This window comes from Diabrotica virgifera, chromosome 3, assembly GCF_917563875.1.
Source record: "Diabrotica virgifera virgifera chromosome 3, PGI_DIABVI_V3a".
Classification (NCBI taxonomy): Eukaryota; Metazoa; Arthropoda; class Insecta; order Coleoptera; family Chrysomelidae; genus Diabrotica; species Diabrotica virgifera.
This window is the reverse complement of record NC_065445.1, coordinates 71,759,102-71,779,564: the sequence shown is the minus strand read 5'-3', so window position 1 is coordinate 71,779,564 and position 20,463 is coordinate 71,759,102. Positions and strand designations below refer to the sequence as shown.

At 31.3% G+C, this 20,463-nt stretch overlaps 1 protein-coding gene across 4 annotated transcripts in view; it reads right to left on the bottom strand.

Moving 5' to 3' along the window:
• The window catches only part of LOC114325294 (dnaJ homolog subfamily C member 5 homolog), a 224,874-nt gene that overhangs the window by 5,337 nt on the left and 199,074 nt on the right, over positions 1-20,463 (bottom strand). For 2 of the 4 annotated variants that reach the window (XM_028273319.2, XM_028273317.2), the window contains one exon: positions 7,011-13,628. The exons of the other annotated variants lie outside the window; for them this stretch is intronic. In XM_028273319.2, coding sequence (XP_028129120.1) covers positions 13,609-13,628 — 20 coding nt within the window. In that variant the 3' untranslated portion in view covers positions 7,011-13,608. Of the gene's footprint in view, positions 1-7,010; positions 13,629-20,463 lie in introns of those variants that run through there. 4 annotated transcript variants of the gene reach the window in all.

Below are 20,463 nucleotides of genomic sequence, written 5' to 3'. Positions count from 1 at the left end.
GTTTAGAGGTACATTCGTGTACATACATGTATGTATTCATAATGTGAATTAATCAATCTTTCGAAAGAACTCTATTATACTGCTTTGCTTCAAAGCACATTGCTGCTGCTCAGACTGCTCAATAATTTTTTTTAAGAGAAAAAGTGCCTGAAATGCTTTTTCATCGCTTTCGTTCTGTAGACAAGGTATCGAATGAGGATCTTGCTTCCTTAACTGAAACAAAGGCGCGTTGAAACAAGTTTGAAAACTGTATTTACTACAATCTTTTCGCCTCTTTCTCTCTGCAACTTTGAATTGTCGAGTGTTGGACGCCGATGAGTTCGAATTAACGCGTCGTTTTGTCATATAGCAATGATTTTTTCGTTCGAATTATTAAGTGCATAAAAATGTATTGATTTAGTTCGAAATATAAAGAGATTTTGTAGAGAACTCGTGATAACTTTGAATTATAGAGAGTTTCGAATTATCGCAGGTTTGAATTGTTTATTGTATTTATTGTTTCCCATCTTTAGACGTATCGGATGAGTTTGGAAACTCATGGCCACTGTTACAGTGGCAGTTACCAGTGTGACAGTGACAGTTTTAGTTGACATACTCCTCTGATACGTCTAAAGATGAGCAACAATAAATTAATATAATGTAAAGTTGTAGGTTTTTATCGCTAAATTTCCCACCTCGACTAGTTTTATTTTTATTTATCTCACAACTTAATGTTTTCCATCTTTTGCGTTATTTTGCCGGTTATTAGAGCGCTCATCACTGTATAGGTACTTCTATTTCTTTTATTTTATATGGTTCGGTCATAGTTGTAAGTTCTTCTTTTTCTTTTTGTACAGATATGACTCTTGAGATATGTTAAATGGGTTGCATATGCGAGTTCATTTTGAATGAAGTAAAAAACAGATGTACTCGCAATCATTTATTGTTTAATTCCGACGACCGGTTTCGATCTCTACAATATTCAATTCATCATCAGATCAACGGTTACAAGTAAACTAAATGACCATTTACAATATCCAGATCAGCATCAGGTCAACGGTTACAAGTAAACTAAATGACCATTTAGTTTACTTCTAACCATTGACCTGATGATGATCTGAATAGTGTAGAAGTCGAAACCTGTCGTCGGAATTAACCCATTAGCGCCCACTGTACTCACTTAAGTACAGCTGCTATTTTGACATTCTAGTACCATATACAATAAACTAGTGGCAACTCTCGAGTAATTGCAGGAAACTAAATACTCCTATGAAGACAACCGTAACAGATTTCGTTGAATGATTCAGCTGGTTTGTTAGTTATGATTTATTGTTTATGGCGTTTTTTTATTTTCTCGACATCGACTTTGTAAATTTACAGTAAGTTTCTCTTATTTGCTTCTTTTTACCATTAAGTGGTTTACGTTAGTTTATAATAAGTTAGTAAAGGGCTTACGTGATTAATTGTTTAGAATTTTAATTATATCGTGATGTATTTGTTGTTAAAATTAGGTGTACACATATGAGTACAACGGACGTATGGGAGTATTTTTGTTATTTTACAATTTTGTTAAAGCTAGATGATTTGGAGAGCACATATTAGTGTTGAAACATAGAAATGTCAATGGAAAGAAATACGAAGGTTTACCTTTAGTTTAGAAGATATTCGTGCTTCTAATTCTAATATTCGGTCTGAGGTGGATATTGTTATCATTCCTCCAGACCCAGATATATTACCTGATGAGTAAGACATTGAGAGTGATAACCTTATAGAAGGAAATTTGACACTACCTAAAGACGTTGTAGGAGAAACTGAAGTTCATTGCTCTTCAGATGAAGACGAAGACTTAGATGATGTGCCTTTGGAACTGTATGGAAGTCTATGGAACCAGTAGCAGAAGTAAAACGATGGTCAACTGCTGCTAAGGCCAAAGTTGATGTTTCTCAACTTGCTTTATATAAAAATTATAGTCCATGGTTAGTGTAGACTTACATGATCATCAACTACACGTTACTGGATCGGAATAAGAGGAAAAAAATGGTGGTGGGTGATTTTTACTAATCATATAAACATGACTGTTGTAAATAGTTGGAGATTGTATCAGCTGACTAAAGATCAACAAAGTAGTCTTCTTGATTTTCACAGAGTACTTGTATGGCATTATTTAGGTTTAATGCCAAATCAGTGTATATGAAATCTAGACCTTCTGGAAATATTCTGCCATTAGGAAACATGAAGGAGACTTTCGAAAAAAAAAACAGTTAAGGTGTGCTCATTGTCATCAAAGAGCCAGATGAACTTATTGAAAGTGTAATATAACTCTTTGTATTGAGAGAGACTGTTTTAAAACTTTTCATTTAAATTATTTTTTCTGTTACATTATTTATTAAGACGCTGTAGTGCCCAGTGTACTCGTTTGGGTACATATCTATATCTAAATAATTCTATTTTTTAAAATATGGTTACATTTGAAGTTTTGTTACAAATTATATTACTAATAAATACCTAATGCAAAATATAGTAAATCCTTAAAATTAGATATCGTGGGCGCTAATGGGTTAAACAATAAATGATTGCGAGTACGTCTTTTTTTACTTCACTTCATTTAGATATGAATCCGTTTTTTCAATGTGACTCCAGTAAGTTGTCAATTTGTCGTTTTCGTGGTCTTTCCACTGATAGTCTTCCTATTGGGACACTGTCTCTCTCCGTCTTGACTACTCTATTAATTTGTTGTCATTCGTCTTATTTGATCATTATATTCTACTCTTATGTTTCTTAGCCAGTTCTTAATGTTCTCCACCTTGCATCTCCGTCTTATATCTGTACTTCTAGCTTTGTCCCATAGTGTCTTACCATCGATTTTCCGTTGTTTCGAGCAATTTTTTCTGGGTCTGATGACTGTTTTGTAAATTCTGCCTTTCATTTCTTTTCTGATATTTTTATTTATCAATATTGTGTCATTCATGCAACCTGCGGCGCTGTTTTCTCTATTCACTTTATCTTCCACTTCTGTTTCGAGCTTTCCGTAATTAGATAGTGTGATGAGTAAATATTTAAATAGACCAGTAAGGATCTGTTTTTAGGTGGATGTGAGAGGTGGCATTCAGATTTTTGCGGATAAAGTTAGGTGATAACTTCGTTAATAATAATTGATTTATGCTCCTTTTCAAATATGCCCGGAACATTAATAAAAAAAATAAAATACCTATTTAAAAAAATTTCGTTTTTTTTTCTGCTTTTTTTGCTTATAACTTTAAAACGATTCATTTTGGAACAAAGTCGTATAGGAATAAAACAAACATAATTAAATTTTCTATCAGATGCGATTGGTTAAAAATGTCTTAATTTATCACCCTTGCTGCAAAATAGCAATAAATATAAAATAAGGGGGCAAAACAAGCCTGTCTTTATTCAATGATTTTCCATCACTTGGTTACACTTGGAACCTTCCTAATTCGCTTAGAAACTTTTTGTAATGTGCTAAAACCGTACACCAAATTTCATTAAAATTGACTTACTAGATTTTGAATAATAATTTTGCAATCTAAACTTTTTTTTTAAAATTAAAATTTTTTTAAATCTTGCACAACAAAAACTAGAACAAACAAAGATTTGTCAATTTTTTTACTATAAAGAAGCACTCCACCTATCTAATGCACTTTACAGAATTGAAATCGGATTGTTTAAGCAGCCTCAGCAATGTTTTAAAGTTATAAACAATTTTTTGGCTTATAAACAAATTAGTCCTGTGGCCAGGAGGGGGTGCTACGGGCTCCTTTATTTAGATGGACTTACTTAAGATTTTTATGTATTTTTTGACCCGTAGAACACGATTTTTTTGGGTAACAGTTGATCCGGATGTCGATAAGATTGTTATAAACAAAGAACTTGAGGAATTACATAACATCGATTTTTCGCAAAATAAAACATTTTTTTGTATTTCTTGGGTAATTCTAAGCAAAAAATGTTCTTACAAGTTTTTTCGTAGGATGCATAGTTTTCGAGATAAACGCAGTGGAACTTTAAAAAATTCGAAAAATTGCAATTTTTGAACGCGAATAACTTTTGATTAAAAAATAAAATACCAATTCTGCTGACAGCATTTGAAAGTTTAAGTCAAATTATACCGGCTTTAATTATTTGCATTGCTAAAAATTAATTTTTTTATTATTAAACAAAGCTATTTGTTTATAAGCCAAAAAATTGTTTATACGTTTAAAACATTGCTGAGGCCCCGTAAATAATCCGATTTTAATTCTGTAAAGTGTATTAGCAGATAGGTAGAGCACCTCTTTATATGTAAAAAATTAGACAACTTCTAAATGCTCTACTTTTTGTTCAGAAAGATTTTAAAAAATTTGAACTTTTTTAAAAACATTTAGATTGCAAATTTATTATGCAAAATCTATTAGGTCGATTATAATGCAATTTGGTACACGGTTTAAGTACGTTACAAAGAATTTCCTAAGCGAACTTACTAAGGTTCTAAGTGCCACTAAAGTGGTTAAAAACATTGAATAACAACAGGCGTATTTTGCCGCCTTATTTTGTATTTATTGCTATATTGCAGAAAAGGTAATACGTTAAGACATTTTTGACCAGTCGTAGATCATACAAAATTCAATTATCTTTATTTTATTTCTCTACGACTTTGTTCCAAAACGAATCGTTTTAAAGTTATAAGCAAAGAAAGCAGAAAAAAATCGACGTTTTTCGAAATTTTTAAATATTTTAATTTTTTTATTAATGTTCCGGGCATATTTGATAAGGAGCATAAGTCTATTATTATTACTGAAGGTGTCACCTAACTTTATCTGCAAAAATCCGAATGCCACCTCTCACATCCAAAAATAGACGTTTTTTCGCAGATCCTTACTGGTCTAAAAGTCCATCACTTGTTCTATTATCTGACCCTCCAGCTCTAATTTACATCTTATGGGATTTGCTGCTATAACCATACATTTTGCCTTTTTTGGGGAAATTAACATGTTAAATTTTCTGGCGGTTATATTAAATTGGTACAGCAGTTACGTTGTAAATCATCTTCACTTTCAAAGATTAATATTGCATCTAAACTTGCACAAGTTTAACTTGAATGTTTGAAATTGACTTGAGTTTGACTTAATTTCAAGTCAAACTAAGTCAATCCTTCTGACAAATAATTCAAGTCAAGCCAAATTATTCAATAGGTACAGGTTTGAAAATTCAAACTGTTTGTCAAACTAGTTTGAAAAAGTTTGAAAAATAATTTATTTAGCAGATACACTTTTTTGTCGAGATATTGCCAATTAAGATAACAAAATTAAAAATACAATGAGATTCATATAAAAATAACTAGATACGGGCAGCGAATCAAGTCAAAATATAGTCGTAAATTCAAGAAAATGATTCACTTACGCGTTAAAATGCTTGCTGGTAAGTTTCGTTTTATCGGTAATCGGTGATAACTTTATGCATTTTATTCTGTCAACGATAACATTTTTTTATATTTTTATTTGAGTGTTACTAGATTACAACAAAACATTCGTTGGATGTTTTTTATCATACGAAGTGTAATTTAATCTACTTCAACCAAAATTTATGAAGGAACAATAAAATATAACATATTTTTAACAAAGTAGGTTCAATGAATTTTTTGTGGCTGTGCATCAGATAACGTTTTAAAGAGCTACTTTCACTATTTGTCATTTTATAACGCCGTTCTTTATTTTTACATAATAATATGCACTTCGAAATTGTCGTTGTTTTGCCATCACCTGCCGCAACATCCAATAAATCAGTATATTTCTTTTTCTTAATTAATTCTGCTTCGTCTACAGATTTTTTTCTCTTAATTTTTGCAGTTGAAATACCTTCAAAATCAGACTCAATTTGTTCTGGTACGTATTTTGGGCTGAAAAAGGTTCAGGTTCAGACATTATCGCACAAAAAACACACTTCAAAACAAACGTAACAAACAAGCCAAGTTTAAATATGAACTATGACTAATTTGGAGAGTGGCAGATTACAGGTTCACACTTGTCCAAATAAGTAAAAATAAAGAGCGGTACGCTCTCAATTAGAATTGGAAATAAACATGTTGCGCAATATGATATTCAAACTTCAAACTGTTTGATTTCAGGTCAAACCTAAAGGTATGAAAATCAAGTCAAGTCAAACTTTCTTACAAAAAAAGTTTGGTTTTCAAGTCAAGTCAAGTTTGTTGAGTAAAATCAAACTAGTTTGACTTGATGCATCTCTAATATTGCATCTGCATAGCACATTATTTTAAGTAGTTTTGCTCTCATTTGTTGTCCTTTTTTAGTTCTTACTTTTTTTATTATTTCATCCATGATCAGGTTGAACAATAAAGTACTCAGGGAATCCCTGCCTTATCCTATTGCCAGCTTCAACTGGGTCAGTTAGTTCATCTTCTATTTTTACTTTTATTGTGTTGTTTTGGTAAATGTTTTCGATCGTTTTAATTATTCCTAGAGGTGCCTCTCTTGAGTATAACAAATGGATAACGTCCTTTAATCTGACCCTGTCAAATGTCTTCTTAAGGTCCACGAAACATAAATATGCCGGTTTGTTGTATTCTAATGATCTCTCTTGAAGTTGTCTCATTATAAATATAGCGTCGTTGCATGATCTTCCCGACCTAAAACATTGTTCTTCTGCTAATGTTAGAATTTCATTCAGTTTGTTTGTGAGCACTTTGGTTGTTAATTTAATATAATGTTATGTTTAATAAGTTAATTCCTCTGTAATTCTCCGGGCCCAATTTGTCTCCTTTTTTGAAGAGGGGTATTAGTTATAACTTGTTGAGTTATATTCTTTTGCCCTTTCTAATCAGTGAGTATTTATTACTACATATTTCTAAAACGTTCTACACAGAACTTTGGTCTTATTTACCTTCCTTTTCAGTTCAATATTTTTTGCATTTTCTTCCAATTCTAAAACCATTTGTTTTACCATCCGCAAATCTTTGGTGTTCACTTACCAAAGGGTTATTTCAATCCCTTCTAAAATGAATTAACATTACTATCCGAGGTTTTTATTAACTTTTATTTATGTATGAGATTAATAATACATTTTTTATCATTTCACTTTGTTGATTAGAATATATAAGTTAAAAACTGTAAATATAATTATTTGTCCTGTATAAATTTAATATTTAACTATAAATTCTGCCTACACCTTTGACAAAATATAATATTTTCATTATTCTGCGCAGTAAAATTAATGCGATATAAAATAAAATGTATTGTATATATACAGTGATGAGCGCGCTAATAACCGGCAAAATAGCGCAAAAGATGGAAAACATATTAAATTGTGAGATAAAAAGAAATAAAACTATTAGAGGTGTTAAAATTAGCGATAATAACATATACATTGACATTACAGTCGAACCCGCTTATTAGAATACCTGTTATAGGAATATCCTGTTTTAAGGAATAGATATTTAAGGTCCCAAAACGTTTTTAATAGCTACCAATGATCGGTTATTAGAATATCCCGGTTATACGAATACTTTTGCTTAGCACGAAAGCTATTCCAATAATCAGGTTCGACTGTATATTGATTGCTTCCCACCTTTAGACGTATCAGAGGAGTATGTCAACTAAAACTGTCACTGTGACAGTGGCGTTACTCAAACTCGTCCGATACGTCTAAATGTGGGAAATAATCAATAAAATGTCAATTTTTAAGTTACTATCGCTAAATTTAACACTTCTACTAGGTTCATCCCTTTTTATCTCACAACTTAACCCTTAACTTGGCGGTGTGTACTCCAGGATACGTTGTTTATTATAATTAATTTCTCTATATATACGTAAAGTTGCCGCGAGATTTTAAACGTACCCTCTCCATAAAGTATTCGCCTAACCAATAAATTAATTTGAATGTCATACACAGAGATTTCCACCAATGAGAGAGCGTTTTATGTAAGCGTGCTAAAAATGGCTTCCAAAAAAGGTGTTAGTTTGTGTCATTCGGAAAGTAAATTCATTTTTTAAATGTTTTAAGTTATTATATGAATTGGTAAACTATAATTCTAGATAATTAGGCCTGCAAGAAACAATCGTATAAAATAATTTTCAGGATTTGTTTATAAACAAACAGATAGGACCACTTTGAAAAGTAGTATCTCTGAAAATACATTGCCAGGTTAGCGGCAATTTAGATAGTATCCTTGAATATACATTGGCAGGTACTGATGAAAATTGAATGAGTATCTTTTTGGATACATCACCCGGTATACGGACAAATACTAACTGTTTCTTATTAGCTACTTTGCCCATTAGAGAATTAACAGAAAAGTGATAAAAACATTTGGTATATTATGTTTGTAATGATTGATCGTATGTTCTTATCTACTCCAAAAGCTTGTATGTATGTCCCAGCTTGTATGTATGAATCATATGTATATCCCGCCAATATTTCTTGAAAGTATTAGTATAAAAAAATGTTACAGTATGTTTTCATATTATCGAATTCTATTTTTTACATATTAGGTATATACAGTGCGTCTATAAAGTAACGCATAAATTCATTAGATTTTATCTAAATAAACATAGAAATTCCCGAAACAGATCGATTTTTATTTTTAAATTACGATTTTTTGGCATAATACTAGTGACGTCATCCATCTGGCCGTGATGACATTATCGATGACACCGAAAAAGAAGATTCGTAGTCACGTCATATATTCGTAGACTATACCTGGAGAAGATGTCAGAAAAGATCTTTTCGGACACTTTCCAACTTTTACAACCAAAGGACGATGCCGAAACTGTTGCAAAGGACAAACAGCAATGAGTTGTACAAAATGTAGGGCGAGATTATGTTTGACGGAATCCCGTAATTGTTTTTATGATTTTCATAATATCTAAATTTTATAATACATATTTTATACTTATAATTACTTTCTACTTTTATTTTTTGAGTGTTCCAAGTTTTATTTGAAGTTTTGAATTTAAGTTTTAAAAATAAGTGTTTGATCACCATTGTAGTTTATTTATAATTTATAAATGTACATGATTATATATTAATTGATACAATACTATGTGTATGGTTGAAACCCCTACACAAAAAGCCATCTATTCATAATTGAAGTAACACAAAACTCCACAAAATAAAATGACAACATTAAACAAATCTACAAATGTTTCGCTAAAAGTCTTGAAAATTCTAAAGACTTTTAGCGGAACAATTTATTGTAGATTTGTTTATTGTTTTCATTATATTTTGTGGAATTTTGATAATTTTGCTTTAATTCAATGACCCAATAATATTTAATATATTGGTCCAAACTACAAATATACATCTTGGCAATGTATCTTTCTAGATACGGAGGTATTTTTTTAATAACCTGGCAATGTATCTATTGGGCATCAGTACTTGTTTTATAGTGTTCCTGGCAATGTGTCTTGCGAGGTACATTGTAATGTACGGTACGCCTAGTAGTGTATCTTATGGGATACAATGTCAATAAAATGTCAAAAAATTTAAAATAGAAAAAAAACTGCAATTGACTCTGATAATGGAGCCCTCTAAAAATGACATCCAGTAAGCAAAAACATTTTTCTTACAGCGGTTATAGGCGCGCCAAGTTAAGGGTTAATATGTTTCCATCTTTTGCGTTATTTTGCCAGTTATTAGTGCGCTCATCACTGTAGACTTTCCTACTTTCAATTTAAATCTTTAGAATATTTTAATAACAATAAAACAACAATGAAATAACAATAATAATGAAAACAAAATAGTATATTACATATCTAGCGGGAAAGTACTCTATTTCAGCCAAGCGGCAAGGTAGTTTACCGAGGTGCGAAGCACCGAGGTAAACTACAGACGCGAGGCTAGAATGAGTTCCCGCGAGGTTTGTATACTATTTTACTCACAATCAGTTAGTAGTTTATGGATTTCTAATACTCACAATCTACCAATAATAAATAATAATAATATGTTGTCTCATGTAGAAAATCCAGAAACGTCGGCGTCATCATCTATTTCTGAAACTCATAATTTTGAGCAATACGGTCTTACTTTAACCGTTAATAGTAATCATAATTCCAATGTAACTATTAATATTTATAATTCCAAATAGTTTTCTTTTTGTTACTGTTGTTGTTGTTTCTTAATTAAATAAATGTTGAGTGGATTCTATTCTTTCTAAACCATCTTTTAATCAAAAATGACATTGACATTTGCAGGTAGAAAAGTGACAGATGCTAGCCGGGAAAGTACTTTCCCGGCTAGCTGGGAAAGTAAAGTAAGTAATCAAGTCGCTTCCTGATTACTTCAAAGGTTAGAAATCCATAAATTACTAACCGATTGTAAGTAAAATTGTTTAACTTATAATCAATTATAATATTACTAATGAAGGAATGTTATTATTGATTATAGTATTAATGATTACATACTTTTATTATTATCTGCTATTATTTTATTTGTCAAAAGTGTGGGAGACTACGTTCTCGGGTTATCGGTTATCATTTGAGCATGCTCATTTTATCATTCGAAACAACAAATTCAGATCATTTAAAAAACACCAGAGACATCAAATCATTTGAAATAGAGAGAGGCAAAAAAAAAATATTATGACCTAAGACCAACTTTTTTTGTTTATAAAAATAAAAGTCTACTGACTAATTGGCTACTTGTGGACAATAACAGAAGAAAGTATGCAATCTTTGACTATTCATTAAACTAAAAAACCCGCGAAGGTCAGATGTGCAGTAAAAAAGGTCAAAATTTAGAATTGGCTACGTGAGGTTTTTCATGACAAATTAACAGAAACTTAATAGTTTTCAATAGGTGTGTCCGGTTTACCATGAATCTGGGACGAATAAGAATTTATAAATGATAAACAAAACATTTGACTTTAATTTGATATTATTTAATTTATATTCTACTGAAAATTTTATATAGTCGGTTCGCTAAACTCAGACACAACTAGCTAGTGATTTTAGTAAGTAATTTTGCCAATTTCGTAAATTGGCAAAAAAAAATTACTAAATAGTTACCTAATAATTACTAAATAGTTAGTAATTTTGCCAATTCTGGCAAAATTAGCCAAAAACAAATAAATTACCTACTAAAATCACTAGCCAGTTGTGTCTGAGTTTAGCCAACCGACTATAGTTGTCCAACAGTGGATAAAATTCACTAACTCTATTTAATAAATGACTCCCGGACTAAACATAGCCACAACACTCGAAACTAAGTAAAGAGTTCACTACTATACCCGTCTTCGTCTATCGTTTATCCATATCTAAAGCTGGATTCCAACGGAATGTGGCGTGGCATGCCAAAAGAAATAGAAAATATGTAATATAAAAAGATTAAAACTAAAGATGGGAATCAACGAAACGTAAAAGAGCGTTATTTCGCTTTATTTATGGTCGGCCTGGATCGGCGTGAAGTCTCCCATATCTTGGCGGTAAATGAACAAGGCTCAAAGGAAGTCAGAAGCTGATACAGACCCTTCCAACTCAAGTAGGGACTAGTACGGTCAGTGTACTTTTGTATAATTTTGTGGACTGTAATTTTTATCATTGTATGAATTACCCATTTTTGTCTATTGCTGCACGATTCATCAAAATTGTCATTATTACAAAGTACAGTATTAATAAAAGCATTTAAATTATGTTGCCAATTGGTTTAATATAATACTGGAAAGGATATTTTTCAAAAATTTGAAGTCATTATTCAAACTAACCATGGTTGTTAGATTCTCTCTGAAGTAAGTGAGTTGGGAACTGTTCCAAAAAAATTAATTTTATTTTTGCAAATTTAACAACTGCCCATTACATCCGTCGATATCAAAAATAATTTTTAAACAGCGCTTGGTCAGTTATTGTTAAAAATATGCTAATTTCAATCAAATTACTATTATATGTACCTATATGTATATTTTCTAATATAAACTGCGCGTCATAGAAAACGGGCACCCTAAAAAATGGGTAATTTTTGAGTTCGCGTATCTCCTAAACCTGTTGTCCGATTTAAGTAATTTTTTTAATATGTTATAGCCTTGTTCTTTGTCAATATCCATGTAATAATATTTTTGCTACACAGGTAAATTTTCATTGTATACCGGGTGTACAAATCAAACTGTGTTTTTTCTCAAAGTTCGCAACACCCTGTGGAATATCCTAGCATTTGTAAAATACTGAAATTAAAACCCAACTATAGCCTCGGGTTTTCTCAACATTCTGTTTTTTGATTCATTCGCTTATGTTGGATAATACAAAAGTTAGGTACTTTAACAACTAGCCATGTTCTTTTTCAATACAGAGTGTTTTTAAACAAGTGCGACAAACTTTAAGGGGTAATTCTGCATTAAAAAATAGTGACAGTTTGCTTTATAATCGTATCTCCACAAATGCTTCGTTTCCGAGATACGGGATGTTGATTTTTTTCTTGCAAACTGACGATTTATTTATTGCTTTAAAACCGGTTGAGATATGCAAATGAAATTTGGTGGGTGGACATTTTTTGACATACAATTAAGAATTTTATATTCACCATTGGCGTGCATACGGGTAATATGATCGGTCATATTACCCGCATGCACGCCAATAGTGAATATAAAATTCTTAATTCCAAGTCAAAAAATTCGCAATAACTATCTCTTAAAACCTACCAAATTTTATTTGCATATCTCAACCGGTTTTAGGGCAATAAAATAAATCGTCAGTATGTAAAAAAAGATTTAACATTCCGTATCTCGTAAACGAAGCATTTGCGGACATAAGTTTATAAAGCAAACGGTCATTATTTTTTCATGCAGAATTGCCCCTTTAAAGTTTGTCGCACTTATTTACAAACAACCTATACTGATGAAGAACATGACTAGTTGTTAAAGTACATAACTTTTGTATTATCCAACATAAGAGAATGAATAAAAAAACAGAATGTTAAGAAAACCTGAGGCTATAGTCAGGTTTCAATTTTAGTATTTTATAAATGCTAGAATATCCCACAGGGTGTTGCGAACTTTGAGAAAAAAACACAGTTTGATTCGTACACTCGGTATACAATGAAAATTTACCTGTTTAGCAAAAATAGTATTACAGGGATATTAACAAAGAATAAGGCTCTAACATATTGAAAAAATCACTTAGATCGGACAACAGGTTTAGGAGATACGCGACATCAAAAATGACCCATTTTTTAGGGTGCCCGTTTTCTATGACGCGCAGTGTATGTATGATTGTATGTATATTTTCTAAAACAAATGCACATGTTTGGGTAAATCAGTACATATTTGTCACTATTTTATTTGCATATTTACCTTGGTGGAATGACGAATAAAAGGAAACCGTGTGACCTCTATTATGGTAAGTGAGAAGTTTCATTTTTTAGTTGCATCGCGTCTCAAAAATAAAAAATAACAAAAACGAAAAGCATATCAAAATGTAACCAATAACCCATTAGATTACATAAACAAAGGCAAAGAGAACAGATCACATTTTCTTACTGACCCTACATGTATGTTTAGTTTGTATATATGTATGATTGGTATATAAAATAAGTCATAATTCACCGCGAAACAATCCGGGACAGAAATGCGGTAAGTCGTGTACCTAAAAGACCGACTGCGACTTCTATACCTTTTTTTCTTTATTCCCTCTATTGTTTGGTGAATAAATCTAAAATAAAAATTAAAAATAAGTGCAATGTTTCAATGCAACATAGTCCGGTCGGGCTAACATTTGACCTGGCATGGCGATCTGAGAGAAATTTTATTTTTTTATCTATTAGGGGGTCCATAGTAGTGTAAATTTAAAATCACGACTGAATTCCGCCGTTGCGTTAGCCGCCATCTTGATTTTAAAGAAGAACCGTTGTTGCTCAGTATCTCCGTCATTTTCAACTTTTCGACAAAATGGTACGAAATGAAATTGGTGAAATTGCGATTTCCTATAATTTTAATTTTGATGTGTTACATATTTTTTCTAAAATCAATATTTTAGGTCTTATTGTCGTTTTATTTATGACTTGTTGCTGATGGCGTCCACGTTTAGGGTTCGTTAATCGCTTGTGTCTCGTTAGGCTTCTCATAAGGCGTAGACAAATCCTTAAATAAAAGATAAAAACTCCAGATGCAAAATTTATTAAAAATAATAAATAATAAAATTATTCATTTACTCTTCATTTTAAGTCATTTACTCTTTTGTTGAGTAATAAGGAATCTTTCTTGTTGGAACGTTTACCATGCTGAGCAGATGAGTTGTGAATTATTTAAAATTCTCTCATCTTAATTTCCTCGGCATCCTGTATGATTTATAAATTTTGAAAATCTCAGGAGGTGTAACCAAAGAAAGTATTCCACCGGTTGTCAATCTGGTGGTATGAGAACGATATTTATTGTCGTTTTCTGTGCTACTTCGATTGATAACTTATTTTGTCTTTCGGTAGATGGCTCTAGTTCATCCGTGACATTTCGTTCTTTGCAATTCGGAAAGGCCCAAAGTGTGGTACGTGGAGAAATCTAAGAGAAGAGGATATGGGACTACTGATGAGGGGGAAATAACCCCCGAAACCGGTATAGACTCTTCCTGCACTCTCAGATTTAACCAGAGTATTATGCAGCTGCTGATTTTCGTGTTGCAAAGAAATTGAAAATGTTTTTATACATTTTAATAAGTAATAATTTAAATCGGAAAACTTTTCGTGTAACTATTTTCTGGTAACATCTTTAATCTCTTACTTTTACAATTTATAAAGATGGCGAAAAGGACTCTACAATATGCAGTCACATTCCGCTTGATTCGTTTAGGAAAAGGTCCGAAAATTAGTTCTTAGTACATAGGGGAGTGCAATTAGAACGAAAAGATACAATGTTTCGGAAAAAATCAAACAAGGTTATATTTTTCTAAAACTTTTTTTGTTAGTTTATAAATATGTTAAAGTAAAAAGTTCTACTCACAAATTTCGCCGCTAATTGTTTATTAATTGTTTAAACAATAACAATGGTTTTGTATAAATATTGTTAAGAATATGGGTGAATTCGACATTTTATTTTGATAAAAAATGTTTTTATTTTAGTTTTGATTATGCTGAACCCGAATCTGACAATTTGCAAATTCAAAATGGCGGATTCAAAATGGCGGATTTTTTCCTAAAAATCCTTAAGTAGTTGTAAAATCCGAATTTTTTTATAAAACGTGTTTGTTTACATATATGTGGATATTTTTGAGAGGTTGCTGAACCTGAATCAGATTTTGATAATTTAAATTATAAAATGGCAGATCCAAAATGGCGGATAACTTAAGAATTAGTTGTAAAATCATAATTTCTTTACAAAATGTTTCTACATATATTTATTTTTGAGAGCTTTGATAAACCTAATTTAAATGTCAACATTATAAACTATAAAATGGCGGATCCAAAATGCAAATAGTAGTTTTGTGCACGTGCTTCATTTGGATGAGGTAATTTAAAATTTGACTCTCATAAAATTTTGGTTATCGCTATTGTTTTAAACGGAAATGAATCTTTCGGTGTTCATTTCTTTTCTAAATTTAGTTATACTTTGAAGTTGCTTAACGATTTTACGATTAGCAAGATATTTTTACAGTTATTTTAATAAATATACAAAAGTGTGCTACGGGGTATTTTGTAACAAAACGTTGGGGCTTGTTGTAACATGTTACCAATTGCGCTGAATCTTACTAAATTTATTATCTACAATATAAAAACGTATTATTTATTTTAGTAATAGTCCAGAACGAGACAACATAAAAGAAAATCAGAAAGGACAACTCAAAGCCAGGAAGTGAAGTCTACGAGTTAGGTTCAGCGGAAATTTTAGATAATCAATGTAGTATAAAGCAAGCAAGTAAAACAGCACGGACTGTGTCATGTATCTTTATAACGATATAGAAAAAAAGAAAAACATTAAGAGTCTACAAGTGGGCTGTACTAAACCAGGGATAGTTTTTACAGCCGAAGAAGAAAGTAAAATGGCTTCATATATTCTGAAGTGCACCGAAGTATATTTTGGACTAATTCCCATGAAGATGCGAAAACTGCCTTACCAATATGCTGTGAAACTCAGTGCTAAGCAACTTTCTTCTTCTTGGTATCAAAATTATACAGTTGGTCCAGACTGGGTCCAAAATTTTATGCGTAGAAATCTACATTTATATTTAAAAACACCAGAAGCCACCTTATTAAATCGAGCAACATCTTTCAGTAGGACCAACATTGGTATTTTCTTCGAAATATTCCAAAAAATTCGAATTTTCGTAATGTTAGAACCTGCCCCAATAGATGTTACAACTAGCCCCAAGCGCGGGGTAAGTTGTAACAATGCACTTTTTTTGGTAAAATGCTAGTTGATTAAAAAATAACAGTCTTCTTAACTTTTTTCAGTTTAATTTTATTCAGAAAGAGTTAAACTAGCGTTTAGTGTTTAATTAGTGATAATTGGGAAAATAGCTGTCAAGATATATTTGATTTTATGAAAAATGTTACAACTAGCCCCCTGCTCCCCTACTTGAGTACTTGAGTACTGAAATATAAAAGTACTCTTGAGTGAAATTCATATTTTTTGACATACCTCGTACAAAATTAAAAAAATATGATATTTGATGGTTGCATCTTATGTTATATACGATGCAGGGTATTTTATAAAGAATAACTTTTTTTCGTAAAACTGATATTAAAAAAGTTATCAATAGGTTCCAAGTTACGCAGACATACTGTATAAGTGGTAAAAAAAATTTTTTGTTGAACATTTATTATTGTTGAAGCCTATTATTAAATGTATTTTAGGTAAGTTTTACAGAAAAAAGTTTTGATCACTCTGTATATACATTTTTTCTGCTGGTAATTTTCGGTTTTTGTATTACATTTTTGTTATCTTTCTTAGTTTTCTCAAAAAGAAATTGTTTATTTCATTTTTAAACTAAAATAATTCAGTGTTTTTTAAAGATTACATACCAAGCTTTAAAAAAATAGCAAAAAAATTGTATTATATTTATTCAAACTTGAGTAATGCCGTCTTAAATTGGTGGGAATTCTGTAAAACTACGAAGTTTTCAAAAATTACATTTTTTGAGACATCGTATTATTTGAATTAAATTTTTGATATTTTTTTTTGAATGAAACATCGTTTAGTAAGATGATTGTGAGGTAAGTTGTGCAAATTTGAGAGTTTTATAAGTAAAATTGTATTAGTTACTCATTTTTAAATCATTTTTAAACAAAATTCATGTAAGGCTCATTTTCCGCCTACACCGTACTTATGTCCATAAAGTTTATTTCTTTTCATTACAACCATAAGATAGCTTATTTCATCTTCTTTCATGTCCAATTTGTAAAATTTCTTTTGATCTATTAGTTAAAGAATTACATTTAAAAAACTCAACCGTGCACTTCTTCCAACGCTAGTTTACAGTGCGCCAATGTGTGTGAGAAGGGTGACTTTAGCGTTATAAATAAAAAATTACAGAAGCTAGAGATTTAATTTTAGAAAAATCTTTATATAAGATTTTTTTTGTAAAATTTTCTGAATTTTTCAATGGTCAAGTCATTTTTTTTCTAAAAATTATATTTTCGGAGTTATTTAAAAAACATCTAACTTCGCTGTTCATTTGTTTAATAAAAAATGAAGCACCCACTTCTCGAGTAGAACTTTTTGATATGTTGTTTATTAAACATTTCTTAATGAAATTACAAAAAGTTTTATCTTGTTTGATTTTTTCCGAAGTGAAAATCTAAATGCACTCCCCTAACAGTACAACAGATATCCCGTGAAATAAAGTTGTCACTGCGCCGAACCAAATTTGAAAATGGGGGTGGAGCAAAACCATTCGTGAGTAGACGTTACAGAACGATCTCCTCAGAATTTTTACAGTGTTGCATTGTTTCTTTTACTCGCGGTATTTAAATTTGATTTGTGTTTCGTTTTTTTTATTGTTGATATTCTACGTGTTGCATTTGTATATTCTGTTTTAATTATTTTAATTTTATTCATTTTATGCAAAAGTTCTTTTTGGAACTCTAAAATTAAAAACTGTAAAGGTAAGTAAATAATAATAATTGTAATATAAAAAAGTAGATATACCTCAATTAGTGTTACAGTAGAACCCCGTAAATCCGAACCCCGCGAATCCGAACTTTCGGCAAATCCGAACCAACGGAAAGTGAAAAAAATTTAAAAATTCAAGACAAAAACTTAAAAACATGTTTATTATACAGAGTAAAGCCAGAAAATTGGACAATGTAGGATTACTAAGACTTTGACATTTAAAATTTCTTAAAAATAAATATTATACTTTAATATATAGGTTTATAAAGCTTAAACACAAACTTACTTTGGTTCTCTCGTAGTCAACTTGAGTCCAAAAATATTGTCCACACTCTTGCGAGAACGTTTGGCTACTCAAAATCACAATGAAAGCTTTGAACTACTAAGTTAAGGCTAACTTTCGGATAATCCGAACTTTTCGGAATCCGAACAGGCTGTCCCCCCAATTAGTTCGGATTTGCAAGGTTCTACTGTATTTAATTGAGGCCATGAGAGCCAGAGTGGCCTAGTTGATTTTAACATTAGTTTACATAATCAAAGGAAATGATCAAAAGCTATCAAAATGTCCGATTGTTTTAGTAATTGTATGTTGAACATAAAACGACTAAAACAATCGACATTGCTAGCTGTTAATCATTTTCTTTGATTATATAAAGTAATGTTAAAATCAGTTAAGCCACTTTGGCTCGCATGGCCTTAATTGTAGCATGGAGCTTAAAATTAAATTATCCGGACGACCTGTTAATAGTCAAAGTCGAGAAATAAATGCTAATTATGTTAGCCTTCATGAAAAAGGAAGCTGAAGAAGGTGTCACAATACTTCATCATAGCATAAAAGAGCGTGTGGTAGACGCGGCAGGTGTTTCCAAAAGTACAATAATCTGTTGAGTCTCAGTTAAACTAAAATTGAACAAGTTATGTCTTACAGAAAGTAGTAAACAAATACCTATACCATATTTTATATGGTATCCATAGCAGCTTCTTTATGCTGGCACTAATGGAATATATGTAATTGCAGGGCAATGCTCCTCGTTTTCCTCTCCAAGAAAACATTGTAACAGAAAAAAGAAGCAAACTTTTGAAGACATTGACAAAGAGGTGTTAACGCACAAAAAAATGTAAAAAAGAAATTGTAGGAAAATCGAATTTGCAACAATTTCAGTCCTTACCATTTTTGTCGAAAAGTTGAAAATGATGGAGATATTGAGCAAAAACCGCCATCTTGGTTTTTCTGTAACCTTCCGTGACTAACATTGGGTCTGTGAGACCGACCAGTTAGTGTTTTTACGATTATATCCAAATCGTTCGTTATGAATCTTCGCCGCCATCAGTAGCTGCCCGATTTAGATGCGTGTTTTTAGTGTTGAAGTTTGAGTCTTCAGTGTCAACTAATTATGCAATTATCGGCAAATCCTGTCTCAGAGACCCATGTTGGACCCATTATCTACTCGGTGAAAAAAATATTTAGATTAACGAAAGACCGTGCAAACAAGTGCTGATAATTTAGTAAGCCAATTGCCAGGAGTAAAAAGTGAACCTAGGTACAAGAAAACACCAATGGAAATATTGAGGTTGTTTTTAACAAATCAGATGTTATGTGATTGTTTTATTTTCTTTGGTACTTTGCTAATGTTAAAGAGATTTAATAATTTAAAAATAGGTATCATTTATGTTTAATTTTACTCCTTCAGGGAGTAAACACAATCCTACGCTTGAAAGTGTGTCAATGGAAACATTTTTTTATGTCGGTCTCTGAGACCCGATGTTAGCTTTAATGTTCAGAAAACGTATGTTAGTTGCGGAAGGTTAAAATAAAGATGACGGCTAACGCAACGTTGGAATTCATTCGCGAGTTTAAATTTACACTACTATTGACCCCCTAAAGGTTAAAATAATAAAATTTCAAGAAACTCGCCATGCAAGGTTAGACCTTTTTTTCGTCATACCCGACTGGACTAAGAACAATATAGGTGATATTGTATTGTAGAGGTGATGATATGATCTTGATTCTGACATGTCCGGTATCACGTACATTTTTTACTGATATCAATGTAACTAGAATATAATAATTTTGCTGTAGCTTTTGTCAAGTTACCCATATTGTCAACATAACCTTACTTTAGATTGAATTATAAAAAGTAAATAAATTGATATAATTAACATAGAATATACATAGAATATTATTTATTGAGTGATGAACCCTGAAATTAGTCTTCCCACCACCAGACAAAAAACCCAGTACCTGCTGCTCTAGTACATACACAAGCAAAATGTCACAAATATAGCCAAACACATAAAAAGAAAGGAATAACAACAGCTTTCAGAACAAACAACAACTTAAGCAAATACATTTAAAACAATAAGAGCCAAAAGAAAAAGCATTTACAGAATGGTGTATACAAACTGACATGTGGTGACTATGCAAAAACTTACATCGGTCAAACTGG